This window comes from Phaethon aethereus, assembly GCF_964289735.1.
Source record: "Phaethon aethereus genome assembly, chromosome: 15".
NCBI lineage: Eukaryota > Metazoa > Chordata > Aves > Phaethontiformes > Phaethontidae > Phaethon > Phaethon aethereus.
In genome coordinates this window covers 12,727,992-12,751,095 of record NC_138591.1, presented here as the reverse complement: position 1 = coordinate 12,751,095, position 23,104 = coordinate 12,727,992, and the positions used below count along the sequence as shown (strand labels likewise).

At 40.5% G+C, this 23,104-nt stretch overlaps 1 protein-coding gene across 1 annotated transcript in view; it reads right to left on the bottom strand.

The window, feature by feature from the left end:
* Positions 1-19,205, bottom strand: part of GRIN2A (glutamate ionotropic receptor NMDA type subunit 2A) — a gene marked incomplete at both ends in the record, with an annotated part of 174,296 nt that extends 155,091 nt beyond the window's left edge. The window contains one exon of the mRNA XM_082006717.1: positions 18,801-19,205. Coding sequence (XP_081862843.1) covers positions 18,801-19,205 — 405 coding nt within the window. The remainder of the gene's footprint in view (positions 1-18,800) is intronic.
* Positions 19,206-23,104: the final 3,899 nt, after the last annotated feature.

Here is a 23,104-nt window from a genome sequence, read left to right as displayed (position 1 = left end):
GAAGAGGGGAAAATCAAGGCACAACTGATAAGAAGAATGCAAAGCTGAAAGCAGATGACGGTCATCTCAAAGTCAAAAACCTAAACCTCAAATGATAAATGAAACAAGGGGAGAAAAAAAATCCAAAATGGTGAAGGCATTCCCAACAGCATGTTTATAAGAATCAGGGGAACTATAACACTACACAGATATTATTACCATGCCATTAGTACTACATTTATGAGGAAAATCACATGTGGGCTCAAGTTCATGAAGCAGATGCTTTTGTGGGGAGGTAGAACTATTATAACAAAAATGCCCCAAGTAGAAAGATACCACTCCCTGACTCTACCGGGTGGTTGAAGTCATGGGTGCTCACAGGAACTGGCTTTGTTGGTGCACATGGAGGCAGTTCCAGGAGTTTTGTGTAACACAAGTTTGTCTCATGACTCTCCACATGCTCTCTTCTGTTAGGTAAGTTGGTGAAAACAGAAATACTAAGTGATATTGCGTTCACTAACTCAGAGATTAAGCCATGTATTTCAAAAATAAATCCATGAAATTGTGCCTGGACAAGAAATTCACAAAACTACACTAACTTCTTCCAGCACTTCATACTGCCTTAATGACATGAGCACAAACAGAGCACACTTCTGTTTTCTTTTTCGAACTGAGATGTATCCTTTTTACCTCACTCCCACTGCAAGAAAGCAAGGGTCATCATACAAACAACAAACCAACACTAAAAGCAAGGATGCTGCTCTGACTTTTTTCCTCTTCTCTACCAAAAGCACAGCTAGGAGTGCCTTAAACTTTCTAAAGCACTTTTTTCACACCTGCACTGGCCTTTTCTTTCCACATGGCCACATATTTTCATTAATAAGCACTTTATCACAAAATAATTGGCTTCTTCGGGTCCCCGAAAATGAAACCCTGTAAGAGAGAAACAGATTATGAGAATTCCAGTATTAATGAAGTTTGGAAGAAGTCTGAATTGCTTCAGGGAAGAAACAGGCTTGGTCACTTTGAAACAGAATTTTATCTGATTTGCTATTCAGCCTTTTTTGGTGAAAAAAAAAATATTTATAAACTGTACTACCCATGTGTTGCAGACCATATGTAGCACTCATTAGCACATCACTTTGACCTTCCTGTCCCGCCATAGTAAAGACTTATCAGTAAAGATTTTGGCAGTTTCATTAAAGTATTTTAGGAAGAATATTCCATTCCTGCAAGGACACCATTTCTGTTCTTTAAACACAGTCACATAGAATGGCAAACAAATAATACAGAATAACTAATGTTTTTACAGTTTTCCTTTGCTAATGTTCTGCTGTACATGTATTTTATGTCCTGCACTTCAAGCAAAGCCTCTCTCAGGTACTGAAAATACAACCTTATCCAGCTTGAATCTGCACAAAAGTTATGGATTCTGAAATCCATTACTTTCTGTAGCCTTTTTTAAGAGCTATTCAATAATAAAATCAAATTCTCAGTAATAGTAACACTCATTTCCAATTGCTTAACAAGGCCAGATGAAGTCCATTGTCTCTGAGGAACCCTTCACAGCTGAAGACTCTGCAAGCTCTGTGAGCAGACACCCGACATCATCAGTTCCTCAGGACAGCTGTGTAGAAAAACCACAGTAGCCTAGGGGAAACAGCCAGGAGAGATTTTCAAAGTTTAGAAGGATATTTGTCAATATCTCTAGCTCTCATTCTCTGTCTCACTGAGTCTTTGAAACTTTCTCACAGCTTAAGTCAGCCACAGGTAAGAGTGGCACTACCTGCATTACTGCTTGAGCCGCAGGGCAAATGCTGGCCTCCAGGTCCAGGGCTGTGCTCCCCTTCATGCACTTGGGGGCAGATCTGCTATACACATACCACCTGCAAGGCACACACCCTACAGCAACCTGTCCCACCTTTCATGCTCTGCTTTCCACCTGGTGGGATATAGTTAGTTTGCTCCAGGTACAATCTCAGGAGTGAAGTAACACCAACAAAGTGTGGCCAGACAAGGGACTGGGACCAGGACCCTGAAATGAAATTACAAATTGCCTAAAATCCAGAAAAATGCTTATCTGTACACTTATCTAGATTTTTAAGTATATCCTTCCCCAGATATGAAGAAACAGTTCTTCTACATCTCTTCACAGACACTGTTCCATCAGCTTTTCTCCCTCACTAAGAAAAAAAAAAATCCTTGTACTTATACAACAATTTCTACTTCCTTGACCTGCTTACTTATAATAATCACACTATCATTACCTCTCTATATTCACTACATATATATTGGCTCATGGCACATGACACATCCCCTGTGTCATGGCACTCACTAGAAAACCTTTCTCCAGAGCACAAGAAAGAACTAACGGATTTTGCACTATGAACAAAACTTTTGAATGAGAGTCAGCATATTCAGCAAGTCAATTCTCAGTGCCAAAGGCAGTTGGTTGGTCTAGAACTCCTAATTATTTACAGTGACAGAAATACCACTACAGACTTGAATCTGAAAACACTTATTTGAGCATTAAGAGGTTTTAAATCTTTCTTTTTGGTATTTAGAGGTCACAGAACTAAGATCTGTGGAAGAAATTAGCACAGTAACTGGTAATAGGCAGAAGCAATTGGATAGGAGGAAAGAACTTGTTAAACCTGGTAATCTGCAAGAACATTAAAAACATGAACAGTTTATGATTGGCTTCTTCACGCCTATATAACACAGAAACCAAATAGAACAAAATAAAAAGCATCCTGTGTAACATATTCATGAAAACGGGATACTAATGGCTTGGTTTTCCAAAGAAAAACAAAGCCACTCTGCTACTGGAAGAAAACACAATGGGGATCCGATTTTTACGTAATTATGTACATATTGCCATCAAGCAAAACACCAGATTTTTTCATGTTTGTCCCACTTCTGTCTTCAGTCCACAGAATGGCAATGAATATCCAGCACAGGCATTAAAAACTGTAGTGTTTTTGGCGTCCAACTGCAACACAGACTGCCCACAAATCTGTGTAATGTAAACCACTGCATAACATGTCTGACATGCAGGCAACATCACGTGCAGATTATGGTGAGAACAGACCACAGAAGTCACAAGGCTTTCACTGTTATGAATACTGTAACCTTCCAGCTGTGCAGCTCCATGGCTGTTAACAGGTTCTCTTTTTCCCTAATAAAACAGGGCAACATGCGGCAAACAGTGCCGTTTTTCCAAGTCGAGAGTATGTCTTCATCACATATCTCTTGAGAATCCTGCTGCTGCCTGAGGCACAAGGGAATAAAATAAATACCCAAAGAATAGTCATAAATTCTCCTAATTAAAATAAAAAAAGTAAAATTAACATTTCCCCAGGAAATAAAGAGCTGAGGCTTTAGAAATTCTTGGAACACAGTTTACTATATTCCTACAAGGATCCCAAGGCCGGTCTGTCTTTCCAAGGCTGATAAGCACAGTCCTTGATTTTCTGATCAGCTGTACATCAGGATTCTACTCATTGCACTTCATTTTCACCAAATCTAGCATTTATATAAGCCTGGCTAGATTTGGAGACAGTCTTGTTATGGTACTGTATGGTTCTCTCAAGCTTTTTATAAATGTAAAGAATGTAGGATTAGAAAGAACTTCATGCTGCAAGTCCTCATACTTCTTCATTCATTGACCAGTTTCCATCACAACATTAGCTGAAATCCTGAACTTCTTAATTTTCCTTCTAAATACTACTCACTACTTTCAATTTCCCACCCAAATGATGCCCACCTTAGTTTCAGTCCTCCTATCAATTCATTTTATGTTTTTGAATCAGCTTTTCTTCATCCTTTATACAGCTACCATATTCCCCTCCCAGGCTCATATTTACTAGATTAAACAAACTCAACTCACCTCATCTCCTGCAGATGAGACTTTCCATTCTCCAGTCACTGAAGTAACTAATTTCTAAACTCATTACAAGATTAGTCAGGGCTTTTTAGAATGTGGGAGACTAATTGCAGACAATATTCCAGAAGTTCCTCCATTTCCTGCACAGTGGAGTAAAATTGTCTCCATTTCTAACAGCCACACTAACGGAAGAGATACAGGAACACTCTGCCAGCTTCTGGCCCAGAAAAGTTTGTTGCATGCAACCAGTTCTTAGCAAGATGTTACAAATTGTCCTATTAAACTTAATGCCATTCTTGTTTTATCCCGTTAATTTTTTTCTAAAATATCTACCTTTACAATGTCTCAAAGCTGATAAATGTATTAATATTGCAAACTACAAAATTAATCTAGACTATGCTAAAATACATATTGTGGTCCTGTAAACAGGCAAAGCATGTGGTTTGTTGTGTTTTTTTTTTAATTGAAATACAATGCAATCCAGTGAATTCAACATACTGTACTTTAGCTGTACTCATTCTCAGAAAATTTCCAGTCCTGGTCAGACATAACTAATATTCAAAAACTGGAATAAACAACCACAATGAGCAGCACAGAGATTTTAATCCTATCCACCCGGTCATGGAGAGAACTGCTAAAATCTGGGTTAATCCTTCCAATCCTTAGTCAGAAATGAAAGCCTGTGCAATTGAAATAGTATGCCAGAATTAGATTTTCTTGTGGTAAGGATTCGATTAAGCCAAAAATTAAGATCTGAAATAGCTTCAGCTAAAAATAAAGTAGTGCATTTCTACTGACAGATACTATAATCCAGAAGAGTCATTGTACTGAGACCAAACTCATAGCCTTTTGTTTTCTCCACAGGAAATTAATTTGTGACAAATCCCAGACACACTGATTTTCAGATAGGAGTTTTGTCAAAAGAAAGGAAAAAAAAAATCAGCATTTCTCCAAAACAATAATGACAACTGCTGGAATGTCATGAATAAGGCACAGCCTCCAGTTAGAAAACCACAGAAATAAAGACAATTACTTATATTGCAATTTCATGAAGCAGATTCTCACAAACACCCTAGGGGCAATTTTAACTACTTTATATTTGTTTTGTTACTGTACTCAAGAACATGACATACCCATTACACATAAAGTATTTACCTTATATCTATTTATCTGTATTGAGCCGGGGATTGTTTTTCTTTTTAGCAAGCTGAGAGATTACACACGTCAACATAGAAAATTTTAAAAATGAAGAAGGGAAGATACCACTCTCCCAGGAGCCATTTCACTTGAAGCTTCATCATTTGATTAAAGTCTGCACAAATCAGCCTGGATTAAATCTAAAATATAACAAATAGTCTGTATTTGCTGCTGCAAGTCTTCAGACTTGTCTATAGACAATTTATGTCAAGCCTGACGTTTACGGTTGTTTTCTTGATGAAGATCATTTCATATGAGATCACCTCAAGACCCAGAAAGCCAGTGCTCCCCTTGAGCCTACAAATGCCATGTCACAAATGCCATGCCTGCACACTTGCGTAACACATCACGCTGTGCACAGTTACAGTGGGAGGCAAAAGCAAAGTGGCAGTTAAGACTTTCAGTTACAAACATTTAAGGTCTACAGTAACAGAATAATAGAGGCAAATATTCAGCTGTAGCCTCCATGCCAAGATAGCCAGAGGTTTCAAGCTATTACATAAGCATATTTCTGTAATCTTTGTTGCTCCAAAGTGGGAAGTTTTTACTCAGGCAAGGCTCTTTGAAGTTACTTTGGGAACTGGCTCTCTGCAGATGGAAAAACAAATTATTAAACCAGCTCAGTAGGGAATCAGACTTATTGTACATACTTGATTCAAAAAGAAGCTAAGGGAGGGAGAATGTTTCTTTTTTAATACAACACTAGAATGCTTGTTAAGAAGGAAAACATACCACCATCTGAACTGAATCAGAAAAGTTGTTTTAATAACAGAGTTTTTAACTGGGTCAAACATGCAAATGAAACCTTAAAGTGACCTGGTAAGACAAAAATCTAATTACCAAAATTAAGTTTAAATAGAATATCAGGTTTAACTTAAGTAAAATAATGTAGCATGTCAACCAGATATTTCACCAGCAATCCAGAAAGTCATTTGAAAGAGAGCACCCCAAGTACCATTACAGCCCTTAATGTACCAAATCATTCCTTTAACTAGAGACTGCTTTTCTAAGCAGAATATACCTTAAGTCTAATGTGTTGCTTGGACTTTCCACCTCATATATTAAGAGGTGATGTCTGCATTTTTATGCCTTTTATACAAAGAACATACTAAGACCCTTATTAGAAAGGCAAAAACCCCTCCATCTTCTCTTTCCATTGCAGCACTCAAATCTTCAGGAAAAGCATTTAAGTAGGCATTAAAGGACTAAATACTCAAAGTATTTGCTTACTTTGCACTTGCTCCTAGTCCTTTACTTCACAATCAAATTAATCGTGCCACAGCCATGATCCCACAAGCAGGATTTTTGCTTTCCATGTGGTACTCGTACATGACCTGGGTGCTGTAAGCCTAGATGCTATCTTTTTCTAGAAGTATGCTCCTCAGCATTTAGAAATGCCTTTCCTGACCTAGAGAATTGTTTTCCACATAAGTTATTTAAAAATAAGGTTTCGCATGCCTATAAGTTACTTATCAGACAGTAAAAAAAAGCAGTAGAAGATGGGAAATGAGCAAAGTTAATTCTTATTTTGGCTTAAGTTTTCCACTGCTTTAAGGCACACACAAAGAGAAAGAAAACTTAAGCAAGCACACAAAAAAGATTGGTAAGGCTTTCAATGACCATTGAAGGCACAGATGCTGCAGGTGACAGCTGGCTTGCATATAAACTTCCCACATGTTCATTTAAATTTTAATTGAAAGGCCATGTGATGTGTTTTTAGGAGAAATTGGGAATCTGAAAATATTTGTGTATAGTGAGAAGTTACTGAGCAACTGTTGGGGATATTTTAAATGTGAAGATTTTTTATCATTTACATCTGTCTAAAGTCAATTAATTAGTGTCATTTCATTTATTCACTGACGACTGGAAATATTCCAGTAACTTAACTCTTATGCTGTAAAATGGTGATGGTTAGTGAAGAACAACAACAGGAAATCAAAAGTGATTATAGCCAGAAGCCTGTATCCTGGAAAAGGTTAGAAAAGGAAAGCATGTGACATGACTTTTAAAATCATTAAGACTGGAAAAATGACAGGATGAGTATATCTGGAAACGTTTATGAAGATTTGTTCACTTTAGCCAACCTGAGCGGGGGGGGGTGGGAGAATCAAGTAAACTTGTCTTTTTCCTTCCACGAGTAAGCTTACCCTGCAAAGAGCCAAAACTATTCTTGTCTGGCACTTTCCTATGCTCTATTCTCTGTAGACATTGCCCATTTTTAACTTCATGATACAACCAGTAATTTAGAGAACATCAGCATTTATGTAATTCATGATCCATAACTTTGTTCTGTGCACATAACTACAATTTAAGTTATAAGTGCCAGTAAACATGAGGTTCAGAGTAATATTTTAAAGCAACAGCAAAAGACATTCACATACAGGGGAGACTGCAGAACCTGTGAGCCACCTAACACTGTAGAAAGCAATTTATTTTCATATACTTTAACTGTCAGTCCATCCTGTCCCCAAGAATTCCAAAGCCCCTAATGGGAGATCTGAAATTCAGATTAATTGAGTATCAGTTACAAAAGAGAACCATAAATATATTTTCAAATGACAGGTCCTAAAATTCCAAGGTAGTAGGCACCCCTGAACAGACTGAACATACACACATATTTTAAAAAGTACATATATTACTACAAATGGATGTTTCCCTACAAGGACATCAGTGCTGGACACAGTAGCCAGCCAAGTGCATAACAAAATAAAGGGAGGGTTGTATATTTAGGAAGGCTTATAGACTGACCCTGTCCCAGAAGTTATACTGAAGAAAAAAAATAAAAGCAGTAGGGAAATTTTAAATTACACTAGAAGGGAAACATGCAGACACCAATACATCAAATTCCAGATACTTAACTACAGCCCGGACTCCCTATAGTGCACCAGGAAAAGCAAATGTCCCCCTAAATGAGGACATAAAGCTGGTAAATGAATGTAGAAGGAATCACTTAGGACAGGAGGAGAATTGCCGAAAATCCCATGACCAAGAACCCTGAAGAGATACCGAGATGGAAATTGTTCAGAGTTTTGAATATTTCCGGTTTTCTCGTACTTCTTTCTTCACAAATAGATCACTTCCATCAGCAATTTCTATTTCTGATTTATTACCACCTCAGCTCTCCATCAATGTTACCCTAGCTCATCTGGTTTAGTTTCTCATCCATTCTCTATTTTCTGCTTATTATATAGAAACAAGCTTGGCTTGAAGTCATAATAGTTTTTATTTTCTTCTTGGGATTCTAGAGAATGTATTTGCTCCAATTAATCTTATTTTAGTACAACTATCATCTGTACTCTGTGTACACTGAAAGAGTCCCAGTACTCCTAACATTAAGGGATACATAATTTTAAACTGAGAGGTATATTCTCTCCTAGTCAACCTTGCTTCTGCTAGGTGTGAACTAAGGCAATAAATAGAAAAATGAAACAACCCACCCTAACTCTAACACTAGGATAACAGCCAAGTATAAAGTAGAATAGCAAATAGGTGGGATGCAGATGAAGACAGCATTACAGGAGGGTGTTTGGAAGCAGCTGTTTGGTGCAAGGAGATTTACATACAGAGTGGACTGGATAAGCAGTCTAAGAGCAAGCAAAGGAAGTAAATAGTTCTTTTTACAACTTTTGTACCAGTTTGCTGCTACATAGCTAAGTGATAGAGCTTAATGTTTTGCATGCTAAGCACTGGAGTCATCCGCAACAAAGAGAAAGATGTTTCTTTCGCTAGAAACCAGATTCCACAACAGGAAATTTCAGCCTTTTTGCAGACAATAGTTAAAATGCAGATGGAGAAAGGAGAGAGGAGGGGATGGCAAACAGATCAAAATGAAAAAAAGGACAGGGTTAGCTTATTTACTATAAAGATAATGTGACTATTGAAAATAAATCAGACCATCCTAAATGGTACTTGACTAGAATACAGACACTTCCCAGAGTTTTTGCATATGTTTTCTTAAGATGAATTCACAGGCCTTATCTTATCCCAATTAGGTACTTCATATAGCTCCGATGCCTCTGCCAACACAATTTAGCCAGAACTCTTAATTAGCTTCACACAAAAAAAATAACATGTAATTTGTCTAGTAATTATATGTTTCTGTAACTCCTAAGAGCAACTCATTACAGGAATGTCATGCACTTAGAACAGATTACCTTAATTCTATTTTCTGTTTATTCGATTATAACTGTCATTCCTAATTGTGTTGTAAATTGTGTTGAGCTGGAAGGTGACTATAAAATCCCTGCTCCTTCCTCTTTATTGTGGTTCTACATATGCAATGTGTTTCCACTAGACACAAAATCAATGTAGTGAAAACAAAGCAGCCCTATTGTTAATTCTAGTCATGTGGAAAGGCAAGTTGGTCAACACAAATAGACAAAACTTTGTATCAACAAAATTACAGGCAGAAATCTTGAACCAAAAGTTAGGACACTAAAAAGAAAAAAAAAAAAAAAAAGAAAAAACACATTATCAAGAAAAGGAAACAAAAGGAAAAGATGAGCAGCTTCCCACCCAGCAATCCCTTGAATGAAACGTTTAGAGAAATATCTTGCTCTGAGATGCACAAAAGGCAGGCTATAAGTAGTTACACACACTGAAAGGAGGCCATAGAGTGAGACCAGCATTGGTGTTCGCAGTCATGCTGCAGCAGGTTACTTGTGACAGCGAAACAGTCCAACCTTGTCTTCATTAAAAGCCTAAAAGGAAATGACTGTCCCAAGCCTAAAACACTGACTGAGGAGTCACCTGGTAACGAAGCACCTCCCCAAGAGAGCTTAATCAAAACCTAGATTAAGGGATATAATTTTAAAGTCAAAAGGTGTACAGTCTCGATCTGAAAAAAAATCTATTTTATCTAGGCTACTCAAAGACAAGTGTACATGATGCTGCTGGGAAAGTATGCTACCATCAGCCAATTCAACACACCAAACCACTATTCCTTGTAGACTCCATCCTGAGGATAAATCAATGCACTTTAAGAAAAATATTAAAAGCGTGAATATGACAACCTTTTATTCTCTCACCCTTCCTCTCCACTTTCAGCAAGGGAATCTGGAAGAAAGCAGGGAGAAGAACCAGCATGTATACCAAAAAAACCCAGACCTGATCATACCTAAATATGAAACAACAGATGACTTCCAAAAGAAACAGAATTAATTTTGAAGCTGTATGTAGAATATTACACTGTTTTAATCAAATCTCACCCAAAACCCTCCAATATACTTCTTAGTGTATTACAACCAAAAGATACTGCACTTTTTCTTTGAATTTGCCCCTGTACAAACACAGGTTAATCTTGCTAAGTATTCTCTGTTCTATAAATGTACAATCAAATGGAGATGTTTCACTGTTGCCCATGCTCTAGATGTTTAGGACCAGTTTATGACCCAAGATATGTTGCTAGATTTCCTAGGTCAATTTTAGTTCAGTCTCTGTGGCTGTTGAGAAGATGAGGGGAGTAGGAACAGATTACACAAACTGTCTAGATATATATTTATGAAAGATTTTTTTCATCTGCCTGTGAAGCTTAAAAAGTCAATATTCAAACAAAACCTTAGTCACAAGTTCAGGCTAGAAACTGTTGCTTTTTCAAGACGTTTAAGTCAATCACAAAGGTTGATCAGGGTAACAGCCCAACGCAGTAGGCAGCAATGCCTGAGTCTCAGTTGGCACAGACCTTTCTCCAGAGGAATTTTGCTCTTTCCTAAATAAGAAATAACCTGTACACCAGGGACCTCCTCCTGCTTCCAAACACTCAGGCTTTTTGATCACTTGAAGCTTCACATGTATAGAAAGTACAGGGGAAACTGCTGTTGGGAAAAGTGAGACAATGTTAACTGCGTAACACACACAGCGCTGGACATGAAGTAACTTCCATCTGCAACTCGGAATATCTCATTTGCATATCAGGAAACAAACTAGTTTTCCTTATGGTTGTTCAGCTTTTATACTACATCTTTTCTATACACTTTAATTTCTCGCTGAAATATTCCTCCTTCTAACCAATCTTATTTCCAGTTCTGGTTTCACATAGAGCCTGAGTGTCAACTTTTCCTTGACCCAATGTATCAAGTCTCAGGATAGAGGAAGATGCGTCACTTGTGGGCATTCTAGCACAGCTTGAGTGCAAATACTCACAAAGCAAGCCTTGCTAGCTGCTATGCATTTACACAAAAGCACAAAACCTTTCCTAGAAACAAGGGGGAGACTCAAGCATAATCCATGAGCAGTACTGCCTCTCTGGGGCCACGAGACCCCCAGCTAGGTCTCCATTTTGAGAAGCCAGAGGGGCCCTCGGCTGGAGGGTGAAAATGCAGCATAACTGGAGCTCTGCACTAAGAGAATTAAGCCATGCCCATTTTTACAAACTGTGCATGTAGCTTATGCACCTCAATTGGAAGCACAGGGTTTTTCTCCCAAGGACATCAAGTCTAATTCTAATATAAATAGCCAATGATGCTGCTACAGTTTTATTTATTTATTTCAGTGATGTACAGAAGGAAATATCTCAAGGATTTAAACAAACAATATGGTGACAGATGGTGTGGAGACAATCCAGGCTGGGCTCCCTCAGTAAAATCCACACAAGTTCATAGCTCCAAGAGGGGAGGCAGAGGAGGGAAAAGGGAGAGAAAAGAGTACATGTAAAGCTGGCCCAGGTGGCCATAGATTTCTAACAAAAAAAACCCAGCTATGGACTGCAAAGTTTCTCCATCTATACAAAGTTCTTTGTACCATCACTGATGTAGGCAGATCCACCCCAGATATCTTCCAAGCAAGTCCAAAAAAATTAAAGAAATTCTTTAAATTAAATTGTCAGTTCAAATATGTGACAAATAAAACACACTCAAATCATCTATTCAAATAATCTAAGCATCCTCTCAAAAATAATTAATAGATGAAACATGAAAAATGTGTTTGACATGATACTGAAGCCCTTCTGTTCACTGCATAATTTTATTAGGATGAATATTTTCAGGTATGTTCTTTGGATATGTTCTGATTGCCAGAAACATCTTATGTGCTTTATAATAGTCTATTATTATTTTGTAGCTTAAAGGGAATAATTCTGGATTTTATATTTGAGAATGACCTGGGGAAAAAAATTCTGAAGATGCCACCAGGAATGTCTGCAAGCAGAAAATTACGCTGAAGGTCTGGTGTCCTACTTTTACAGCTCAGGAGTCTGTTGTGTTATAATTACCTATAGGAAGGCAATAGTTTGGAGAGATTGCACAGATTATCTACAACAGTGACTTACTAGTTTAAAAATGTCATTGCTCAAAACAAAGATATTTACAGATTTCTGTTTTCAAGAACTGTAAGAACAGACAGTTTGAAGAGAAAGAAAGCAGTACCTTTGAGATGAAAATGTATTGCTCTTACTGCAAATGACTAGATCCAAGTGAAGCCAAACACTTCTCTCTCCTAAATAAGAGTGGTTTATAGGATCCCACATTGCACCCTGGCCTCAGCTGCAAGTGTGTCAACTCAAGCAAGCTAAAAAAATAGGAACTTACGCACAACTAAGATACATCAAAAAATCAAGTAAACTCCAGAAGACTTCAATTTCCTACAATCTGCTTATTAGTTACAGAAATTCCCAATCTCTTCAAAACTATCTTCCTTCTATTTAGGACAATTAAACCAAATATCCCTCCCTTCAATTCCACAAGAGTGACAGTTCAAGTTTATTCTCACTGTATTCCAGAAAATCCTCCATGCTAAATTAAGAGGGAAACTTTTGTGTGGACAAAAGAATGAGGAATAATACAGTCATCTCAGAAATAGCTAGATAAATCCTTTCGAAAAGAAAAGAAAGAGTGGGAGAGAGCAAGAAAGCAAGGTTCACATCATTAATATAGTGCTTCTCCAAGTTCTGAGACACAGCTCAAAGCAGTGAACACTGTAGCTCTCACCATTAAAGCTTTACTTTCTCATAGGGATGACAGTACAAGAATAGTAATGTAAACCAGCACTCTCTATCATTGCCACCTCACACTCCCAGAGCACTGGCTCCTGTTGAAGATACAAGATGTTGTATCCACTCACTTCATTCACATCAGTATGACAGATTTCAAGCATGTTTTTAACTATTTAATAACAGTGATTATGGCACATGTGCATAAAAAGTATGACCACTGATTATGAGGCTAGTTCTAGAAATCTTTACAGATGTGCAAGACAACTTTATTTTTAAAAAATACATATAGATTGACTTTTATGGATATAGTCAAGTAAACACAGATTTGCAAGAGGAGGTCAATGCTACACTTTTATTGCAGTTCAAAAAAAAAGAGAATATCTGAAAGTTACGCTTCCCATAGTAGCATTAGTACAACTAGAAGGAAAAAAAGTCAAATTCAACTGCTTTAAAAGATGCAGAAGGGGGAAGTATTGTATGCAACAGAATAGTGCAAGCTACTATATCTAGACCTGAAGCACCAGTTGCATGAATATAGGTATTTTTGCACTAAAGCATTTATTACACTACAGTTCAGTCCTCCAGTATTTGCAATACCAACCAAATCCAAAATTAGTATCATGCTCAGGAGTACAGTGCTATACACATGCTAATATCAGTTATCAGTAAGGGCAGGAATGAAAAGTTGCAAAATTAAAATTTCAGATTTTCTGTACAAATACAGGACTGCTTTTACAAGCCAACTAGATGAGCTGGACAGAATTCTACATAACACATATGGAAGACATGCAAATTGATGAGCACACTCCATGAATTATGATCTCCAGAAAAGATTCTACAATAAAAAAACCAGACACCACCACCCCCCATTCATCACAATTTTTAAAGCATAAGTGTTGAAGCACACTTATGCATAGTGCAAATGTGAAGCGTGGCTTTTGAACCTTCTTTTTACTTTTTTTTTTTTTTTTTTTAAAATATGATCACTGTGCTATGAGGACACATGGCAAAGGAGTTGTAAGATGTGCAGAAGAACCTTAAGAGCAGCTTACAAAGTCATATACAGGTAAGGAACTGTAAATTCCCAGTACCAGAGCCAGGAGTCTGGGTGTGCTCTCATCATAGTTACAAGGCTGGGCTTAGAGTTCTGGTTTGCACAAGCGTGACATGGTTTTTATATCTCAGGAATGAGGAAAAACAGAGCAATCCCAGCTGTGTCTATAATGAGCTGAAAATGACAGATAATGCAAACATGTGCAAGTATTTCAGTAAAATACCTGAAAAATATCCACCAAAAGAATGAACAAAATTTAGAAGTACATTTTCACTCACTGCTTATTCACAGTTAAGATGTCTTAATAAATATCCTAGCAGCACTATGGGATGCAGGGGGCCTGGCAGATGAGTTGAACATGAGTCAGCAGTGCACCCTTACGGCGATAAAGCCTAACCAGGCTGCATGAGCAAGAGCACAGCCAGCTGCTTGAGGGGAGGGAATATTCCCCACTTTGGTCCTCTTGAGGGCACATCTGCAATCCTCTGTCCAGTTTTGGGTTCCCCCCATACAAGACATCAATACACCTGAGTGAGTCGAAAGGACTGGAGCACAGGAAGTGCAAGAAAAGGCTGAGGGAATTCTTTTTCCAGGAAAAGGGACAGGTAAAGACATGTGTAATTGCAGCCTACAACTACACAGAAACAGCTGGACTCAGAGACTCATGGCAAAAGAACAACAGCCTGTGATCATGGTACAGAGAGAAATTCTAATGAGATAACAAGTATTTGTATGGTGAGAAAGGTTAAGTACTGGAACAGATTGTCCAGAGAGGCTGTGGTATCTACATCCATGGAGATACTCAAAATTTGACTGGACAACCTGACCCAACTTTGATGTTAGTTCGTCACTGAGCTGGGGTTGGGTTAGACAACCTCCCGTGACCCCTTCTAACCTCAATTGCTCTATTATGTTTACTATTTTGGAGGAGAGTGGTGGTAAAAAAGGAAAGCTGAAGGTGGTAGATGCAAAAAGTGTTTATTGCCAATATTATCAGCAGAAAGAATGATGAAGGATGATAATTCAACCACATATAGTACTTATTTTTTGGAAAAGCAGAGATTTATTTTGCATAACATCTCCAGAGCTGTTTCAAGAAGAATCACTTTGTAATAGCTGGAAAATTACCCTCACCTTTAATGCTGTTTGTCTATGTCAATACTTCGACAACAATCAAATGTTTCAAGTTATGTCTTTCAGAAAGATTTCTAATGAGAAGTTAGAAAGACTTAATTTTGCAATATGCAAAAGCATAGAGGCTTTTTCCCCGACTTGTGAAGGAAACAAATAATTCATTACATCACAGAACTAACCGTGATGTCCTGTTTTAGAAAAGTATCACAGACACTATCATTATAACAATAGCATGTGGTGAAACAAACATAACTAGCTTTAAAATGAAATGCTCAAGTCAGGAAACAGTTCCTAAGTAATGTTTGCTTTGAGATCCCTCAAATGTCAACAGCTACAAGATGAATAAACAGCCAGGCTGTTTTCAGCATCCTCCAGAGGGATGCTGATGCACAGCAGGTTGGCACAGATGCCCCAGACACAATTCTCATCTTGTTTCAGTAGACTATCCCACATCTGAATGTTTTAAGCCTGTGGCAGAATTGGGGCCAAAGCCAAGCAGCAGTTCATTGGCAGAAGAGTTCCTGCCAGGAGTGGGTAATAAAATCGGCTGGAGGCAGAGCATGTGGCAGTGCCCAAAGGGTATCTGTACAGCACAGCTGGGATCAGGTAGGTACCATACATCCTTAAGTGTGACATTGGTTTATTGGTAGGGTTTTGACAGAAGATGTCAGGTGAAGGCAGATCAGCTAGGTTCCAGTGTTGTTGGCTTCACATGCCTGTTAATTTTCCACAGTCTATATCAAGCAACATATCTCCTCAGCTGGTGCAGGCAAACTTTAACCAAACTGAAACAGAGTACAGCCAGCTGAGCCGACGGAGCAGGCAACCTAAACTACACACCATTCCCAGCAGATGTTCACAGGGAGAGTCAGTACTTCAAAAGCTGTATGTCCTGCATTAATTGTTGCATGCTCCAAATGTGAACATATCTCATTTATAAACCTAAGACAACTTTCTCTGTTTTAAAGATGTGGGTCTTCATGTAAGATTCACATTGACATAGTATTTATTAGCCATAGAGAATATGGCAAGCTTACATACTTTGAGTCATTCCAGTAAAGTCTTTAGCAGTATAGAGCATTACAGATAACTTCTCATTTCTGTGTCTTCAGTTTAGTTCATGTTTGGGAGAGTTAAGCATCATATGCAACCACCTGGCACAGAATTCACCAAACTGTTGTGCCGCCTTTGTGTTAGCCCCGCTTGGTAGACTACAAACAAGCAGGTACTACATACATGCATTTTGAAGTAAAAGTCATCTAAAACAGTACCAGCATAATGCCACAGATGAGGAAAATATCTTAGAGCTACATGATAAGGATATAAATGAAATTGCCTTAGAGTGCCAGAGAGCTACATCCACAAGCAGGAGTGGGACCAAGCAGCTTTTTTGCATATTCATCCATCTCAGTGTATGAGAGACAACAGAAGACTTCAAACACTGATCAACTTCACAATTTAGCCACCACCCATGTGTTTCAGCTAAAAACCTGACACGAACTTTGAAGGCAGAATTTACATTTGCAGTCCTCCTCCCTCAGACTCCATCTCCGCTGCCTTTACAACAGCACTGTGAATTTTACCTTCAACTCCCAGAATTCATTCCTAAATGAATGCTTGAGTGACCCATGCAAGTCTCATTACTGTCATGTTCCAAACCTAGTTGCAAGACATTGCAAAAGCCAAGTTAAAAAATTAAGGCAATTCTAGTTACATGAACAAACAATTCCTCCAGCCAATTCAAGTTACTGAAGGCAGCTCTGATAGATTGTCTTAACACACAAAAGAACAATTTTAATTTCCCAAGTGGAAATCTTAAAAGCCAAGTTTCAGCACAAAAATGTTTTATTAGCAAACTGTGATAACCCCTAAAATCAAAGACAGTGCTATAATGATGACAATATTGGCATACAATGAAAATAATATTAACTTACTGAGACAAGAAAAATACAATCTATTTCAATTTCTAGAGGCTTCTACATGAAAGTAAAAATAGATCTGTATCAGTAATATCCTGCATCTGCTACCAAGCGTGAAGTCAATTCCGCAAGGATTTCTGCCAGTGTTTCATCACTCAGCACTGGCTGGGATCTTCAAATGTTCTTATACCGGCATAGAAAGTTGAGTGAGATATGTATCAAATAAAATTCCTAAATATATATAAAGCCAGTTTTATAAAAGTGAGTAAATCTGTACAGTAATTTCAAAGCACATTAAATAACTGCCTCTAACTTGGTCACTGCAATTACATTTAAGATAGCAGCATTGACTGTAATGATCTTTCCATATAAATTAAGATGTCAAAGCCATTGTTATAGAATCTCCGCTATAATTCAGCACTTACTGTCCTCCCCTTTTATGACATAAGTTTTAAAGGAAGGCCATTCAAAATACCAAGAGGCAGATGTCTTATCCCAGTGGAAAATGCCTTTCCCAGCTGTAAAAAAATTTCAAAAGTTCAAAGCTGATTCCTCAATTGTAACTAATCATTGCATCTTTCCTACTCCCCTCTGCCTCAAGTTACAAAACAATGTATCTATCCAGACCACTTCATTTTTCGATGGATTCAGAGAGCTCTTTGCTATTCAAGTACTATTCAAAAGCCACTTACAAGCAATAACAATGTTTGATAAGAAACCCTAAAGGGTACAAATACCAGGAAATAAGTTACAATTAACGTTGAAAAGCCTTGTGTGCTGGAGAAGCAGTAAGTGACTTCCCTCACTTGAACTCCCTCTTGAGCTATCCTCTTTCATACCATGGTGGGAGCTCCTCTCGGACTTTGAGGCCAAGCAGCAGTCCATGCCAGAGCTTAGTCCTGTGCGGTGCTAAGCACCTCTTTCAGACACAGCAGTGATCACTTCACAAGACCAATCCTGCAGTATCAGCAAGGATTTTTAAAAAATTGTTATGACATTAAGGAATATGAGCTGGGTACATGAGTCACTTTCATTATTCCACAGTCTCACAACAGATTACATAGAGATGTTTTCCAATAAAACAATTTGTCATTACTTCCAAAGTTCAGACAACTCCATTGTGGGTTTTCATGAACTATAGTAGGAAATCCAGTTCGCAAAAATCTAACTTAATAAGTGAATACAAGAGCTGGTTCAAGTTTGCAAGACTACTTAATTTATAGACTGTAGTGGGTCACAGAAGTCCAGCTAAATATGATTGTCCTATTACTACTATTGTCCTCAAATACATGCAGGTCTATTGCTTGTTATTTCTTACAAGCACTGCAAAATAGCTGCTTATAATTTTATATCTTATCCCTAAAATCATTTTATGGACCTGCTATTTTGAGGTTGTTTTTACAGCCGTGTCATATTTGCTAGTAAAATTTCTAAACTGACCAGCACTCAGTATGCTGGAGAGTAAAATTTCATTACGACTGCTTTTACAATGGACAGAAAGTTGAGTTTCAGGCATGAACCCCAAATATTTCAGAATATTTGGTGAGTTATCAATGAGGACACTGCTGTATTTTTTTTTCTTTTTTTGAAATGCAGAGACAATTAGAAGTATTCTTTTTGAACTGCTTGTAGTGATTATTCATGATAGAGACCAACACAGTGAAGTACATTAGACTAGCAAAAGCTTTTACTAAGTTTTCTTACCTTATCTGCCATTATCATGGAGGCCCCGCCATGAATTCCAAGAATTGGAATAGAAGTCTGAGATGAAATAAAATCCAAAATCTGAGCTACTGCCTCCTGATCAGTATCATCTCCAAAAACCACTCCATGGATCTTGGTGCCTGACATCAAGTCGCAAACATGTGTTATGATGCTCTTAGGGTCAGTCTGGTTCACCAGAAGGGTCACTACATTGACATCAACAGTCAGGTCTGCTGACATTTCCCTGGTCCAGAGAGCTCTGATATCTCTCTCTGTGATATACTTGGTCCTCCCCAGAATCACTGCAATGTTCAGGATGGGATAACTTTTCTCTGCTCCACGAACAAGATCCAAAGGCGCCAGAAGAGCTTGGAGTACCAGGAGAGCACACCCAATTTTCCTCATCTTTGCCAGCTTTATCCCCTGTAAAAGTGATCACATTGTATGAGAAAAATAACAGACAGAAAAAAAAGATATACTGTATTTCTCCAATGCAGGTTTTAAACAGAAAGCTTCTGGACACAATGCAAACTTTAGCAGCTTTTTATAACGCATTCTTCACCTTAGTTTCAACTCAAGCCTCTTATACCCCCTCAAAAAGTTGGCTTGCCAATGACAGTATTACAACTGGTCTCCCACACGCAAGGCAAAAAATGTAGCACAAGTTCAGAGGAAAGACCCATTAAAATTCTTCCTGGATGGCTAACAAAATTAAAGTGACTGACATATTTAAAAAACGACATTCCCTTCTCTTTAATCTTGCCATCCTAAAACAGGTAAAACATAGAAATCTATTTTCCTTTGTCCTGAATGTCTATTTAAATTTAATCACAGTCTAACAGGAAGAGGCACTTTAGCTCAAAATGAGAGAAGCAAGCCAGAGGTCTGCTAGAAACCGCAGTCCATATACTCCATATATGTCACAGCATCCCAGTACCATGCTTTATTTCTGAAGTTCTCTCCTAGACAGCTGCTGCTTCAAGCAGTTTACTGCATTTCTGGAAAGGATTCGGAAGCACAATATTCTGTCTTAATTCTTCTCCCTCCTCTTACGTGGCATTCACTTGAGCATCTCAGAACTGCTGAGCTCAGACATAAAGTTGTCACTGGTGTTGAAGGGAGGGTGTTCCATAAATGAGCATCACTGCATTGGTTTACTTCATGTCTTCACCGAATCTCTGTGGGGGGGCTGAATATAGACAGAGTGGGATGGGGAGCGAGATGCACCAGAGAAATGATCTGAACTATCTGAAGGAGGGAGAAGAGGGAGAGCAGGTCTGACTCTGCAAGATCTCCCTGTGTTTCTGTGCCCCAGGGGATTTCCACCCCCATAACTGGCTCTGCTAGCTGCAAGAAGGGAGTCCCTGTGCCACATAAAGCCAAGCTTGTTGCAAGGCGTCACGCAGCAAACACTAGCAAGGCTGTCCAATCAGGGGTGGCATTTTTCAGATCTCCCCTCTCATCCTGCCAGCCCTGTCTCCATCATCAGTCAGAATCATCTGCTGCTGAAACACACACCAAAACAAGGGCTTGCTGTATTATTACCTCCCTCTGGGGCAGACGAGCACTTGGGAGACCACTTAACTGCAAATCAGTGCCACTGCGCTTCCTAAGTCGCTGCGCGGCGGGCGGATTCCCACCGCTGCAGCACCAGAGGTGGGAAGCGGTAGAAATAAGCAAAGATAAATGCCCGCAGACACGAAGCCGCTGCAGCTTCCCCCAGACCCCAGGAAATAATAATAATCATAACGAACAACGCGCACACAACCCCGCTGCCCGCAACGGGCACGGCTCGCTTCCCGCAACGAACGGCGCCGCAGCGGGAGCGCCCGCGGCGGGCGGCGCGGCGCGATGGCGCGCCCTGGTGGCCGCGGGGCGCCGTCCCACGTACCCAGCGCCTCAGGAGACGGAGCGGCGACGGGTGCCGGTGGTGCCGGTGCCGGTGGTGCCGGTGCAGGGCATGCCGCGGCCGCGGGCATGTCGCGCCCCTCTGTGCCCGGGTTCAGGGGCGGCCTCCGCGCCGCTGGCCGCACGCGTGATCCCCGCCGCAGCCTGCGAGCGACATCGCATCCCGGGAGGACAGCTAGGCGGAGAGGGAGACAGGCAAAGGGGGGCTGGACACGGGAGGGAGAGGAGACGGCGATAGAAAGCCGTTAGTCAGGCTGCAGATTTCACAGGGGGAAAAAATACATGTATTTCAATCTCATGTGCCATGCAAACCGAAATAAAGTGACTAGACTCAAAAGTTCCCCCCCCCCTTCACTTAGAAGTAAATTTAAGCTCGTTCCTAACAGCAGTGCCCGTGAGCCCGCAGCCGCCCGGGACACGTCCCTCCTCCCATCCCGGTCAGGAAAATCCTGGGCTGCCAACTGCCCGTTTGCTCCCAAGAGAAATGCTCTGAAGGAAGACGCATCCAACCTGGAAAGAGCAGCTAGAAGCAAACTAATTCACATGATCAAGGGCAGGAGTTTTCTTGACAGGTTCGAAACAAGCATAATCTGGAAAACGGCTCAATTGGTGTGGGATAAAGCTCTTTTTGATCTTGTAACGGAACAGATTCCTTCCCAATTTATCGTAAGCAAACCCAGGGAGACACACGCTGGCAGATCCCTCCACCAAAAGCTCAGGTTGCTTTGATTTTTTCATTCACTATTTCCAGTAAATACATATAAAGATACTTCTTCAAGCAACCCCAGCTACACGTAGGACGCCGGCGCGTCAGGCAGAGGCAACCGGCATTCCCTAACTGGTCCTTCGTGCCGACTGGAAACTAAGCGCCAAGCGCCGGCCCGCGGAGCCGGCTCCGCGGACCCCTGCGCGGCACCCGCTGCCCTCCAGCCCCTTCCCAACTAGAAGGCGCGTACCAAAGGCGATACTTACTGCATTCTCTCCCCACATAGTTCCAGCTTCAAGATCCTCAAAGTCATTTCAGTAGGTTCCTTTGCAAACAACGAGGTGGAAAATAGGTCCCTTAATGCCTGGATTTAATCCTGCAACTTGTTCCCACCGCAGTAAATACAAGCCCGGCAGCTCTTTATCGCTTGAAATCCTACATGATCAAGTTTTAGCAGAGCCATTGCAACCGAGATTTGCTCTTTACTTTTGGCAGGAGGCATTTAAGCGTCTTCATTTTTTTTTTTTTCCTTTCCCCCCCTCCCCCCTCTTTTTTTTTTTTTTTCCTGTTTAAAGGGCGATCGCAATTCTGCTGCAGCAGTTCCCCAGGACGGCAGCCTCGGAGCCCCCGCGCTCCTCTCAGCCTCTGGGAAGCGGCGGGGACTGGCAGCGCCGGCGGCTGAAGGTGCGGCGGAATCCACCCGGCGGCCGCCTGCGCGCCGCTCCGCCGCCCCGGCACCGCCGCCCTTGCAGGGGCGAAGCTCACGGGCGCCTTGTCAGTCCGAGACCAACTGCGGGTACGTTGAAGGCGCTTCTCCCGCTCCCCGTCCCGCTCTGCTTCCACAAGCACCAGCGAATGAGTCAGATCCAGGCAATCGGGGGAGGGGGTGTCAGATCTGGGGGAACAGTGAGAACACCGGGTTTGGGGCGGAGAGTGGCAAACTTGAGCGTTCTTCCCACGTTACCAGCCCCAGCAAAGGGTCGGTAGCCCGGGAAACTCTGTTCTCCCTTCCCTTGATGCAGGGGCTGACAAACGGAAATCCCTGCCGTGGGGCTCAGGGGAATGGATGTGGAGCAGCAGCTTCCACACTAAGAGCAGCCCTAAAAGCTCCAGACCGCAGCCAGCTATTACAAAAATGCTCTGTAGAAGTTGGCTCCATCTGAGCATCCCCTCTGCTCCATTCCCCATTTCAAAGCACTGTGCATCTCCCACTCATCTAGCATAGCCCTGGCGCCAGACCCACCTGGCTGTTGAGCTGCTCATTCCTCCTTGCCCAGACCACACACAGCCACCACCTTCCTGCACCGCACACTACCGCACCTCCTCCCTTGCCTTCCCCTTTCCACCATCCTGCTCCAGCTGCCACAACTTATTTGGTTTTGCATAAATGAATATACCAGCTAACTACCACATAGGTGAAGTCTGCTTTCATGCTCCATCCTTTACAACATATTTATTTCTACACTGAATACTTCAGAGCCAGGCCACTTTGACAGACCCACTCAACGGAGCACCTATGCCAGAGGAAACCTTTGGGTTCAAACAGGATAATGCCAAGTTTTAACGTGGTGAAAAGTAAACACAGAATGCCGAGAACTCACTCCCAAGTACATTTAACAATGCATCAGCTTTACTGCTCTTGACAATCTCTTCATAAAATTCCTCAATAGGTCTATGCCTTTTTTTTTCT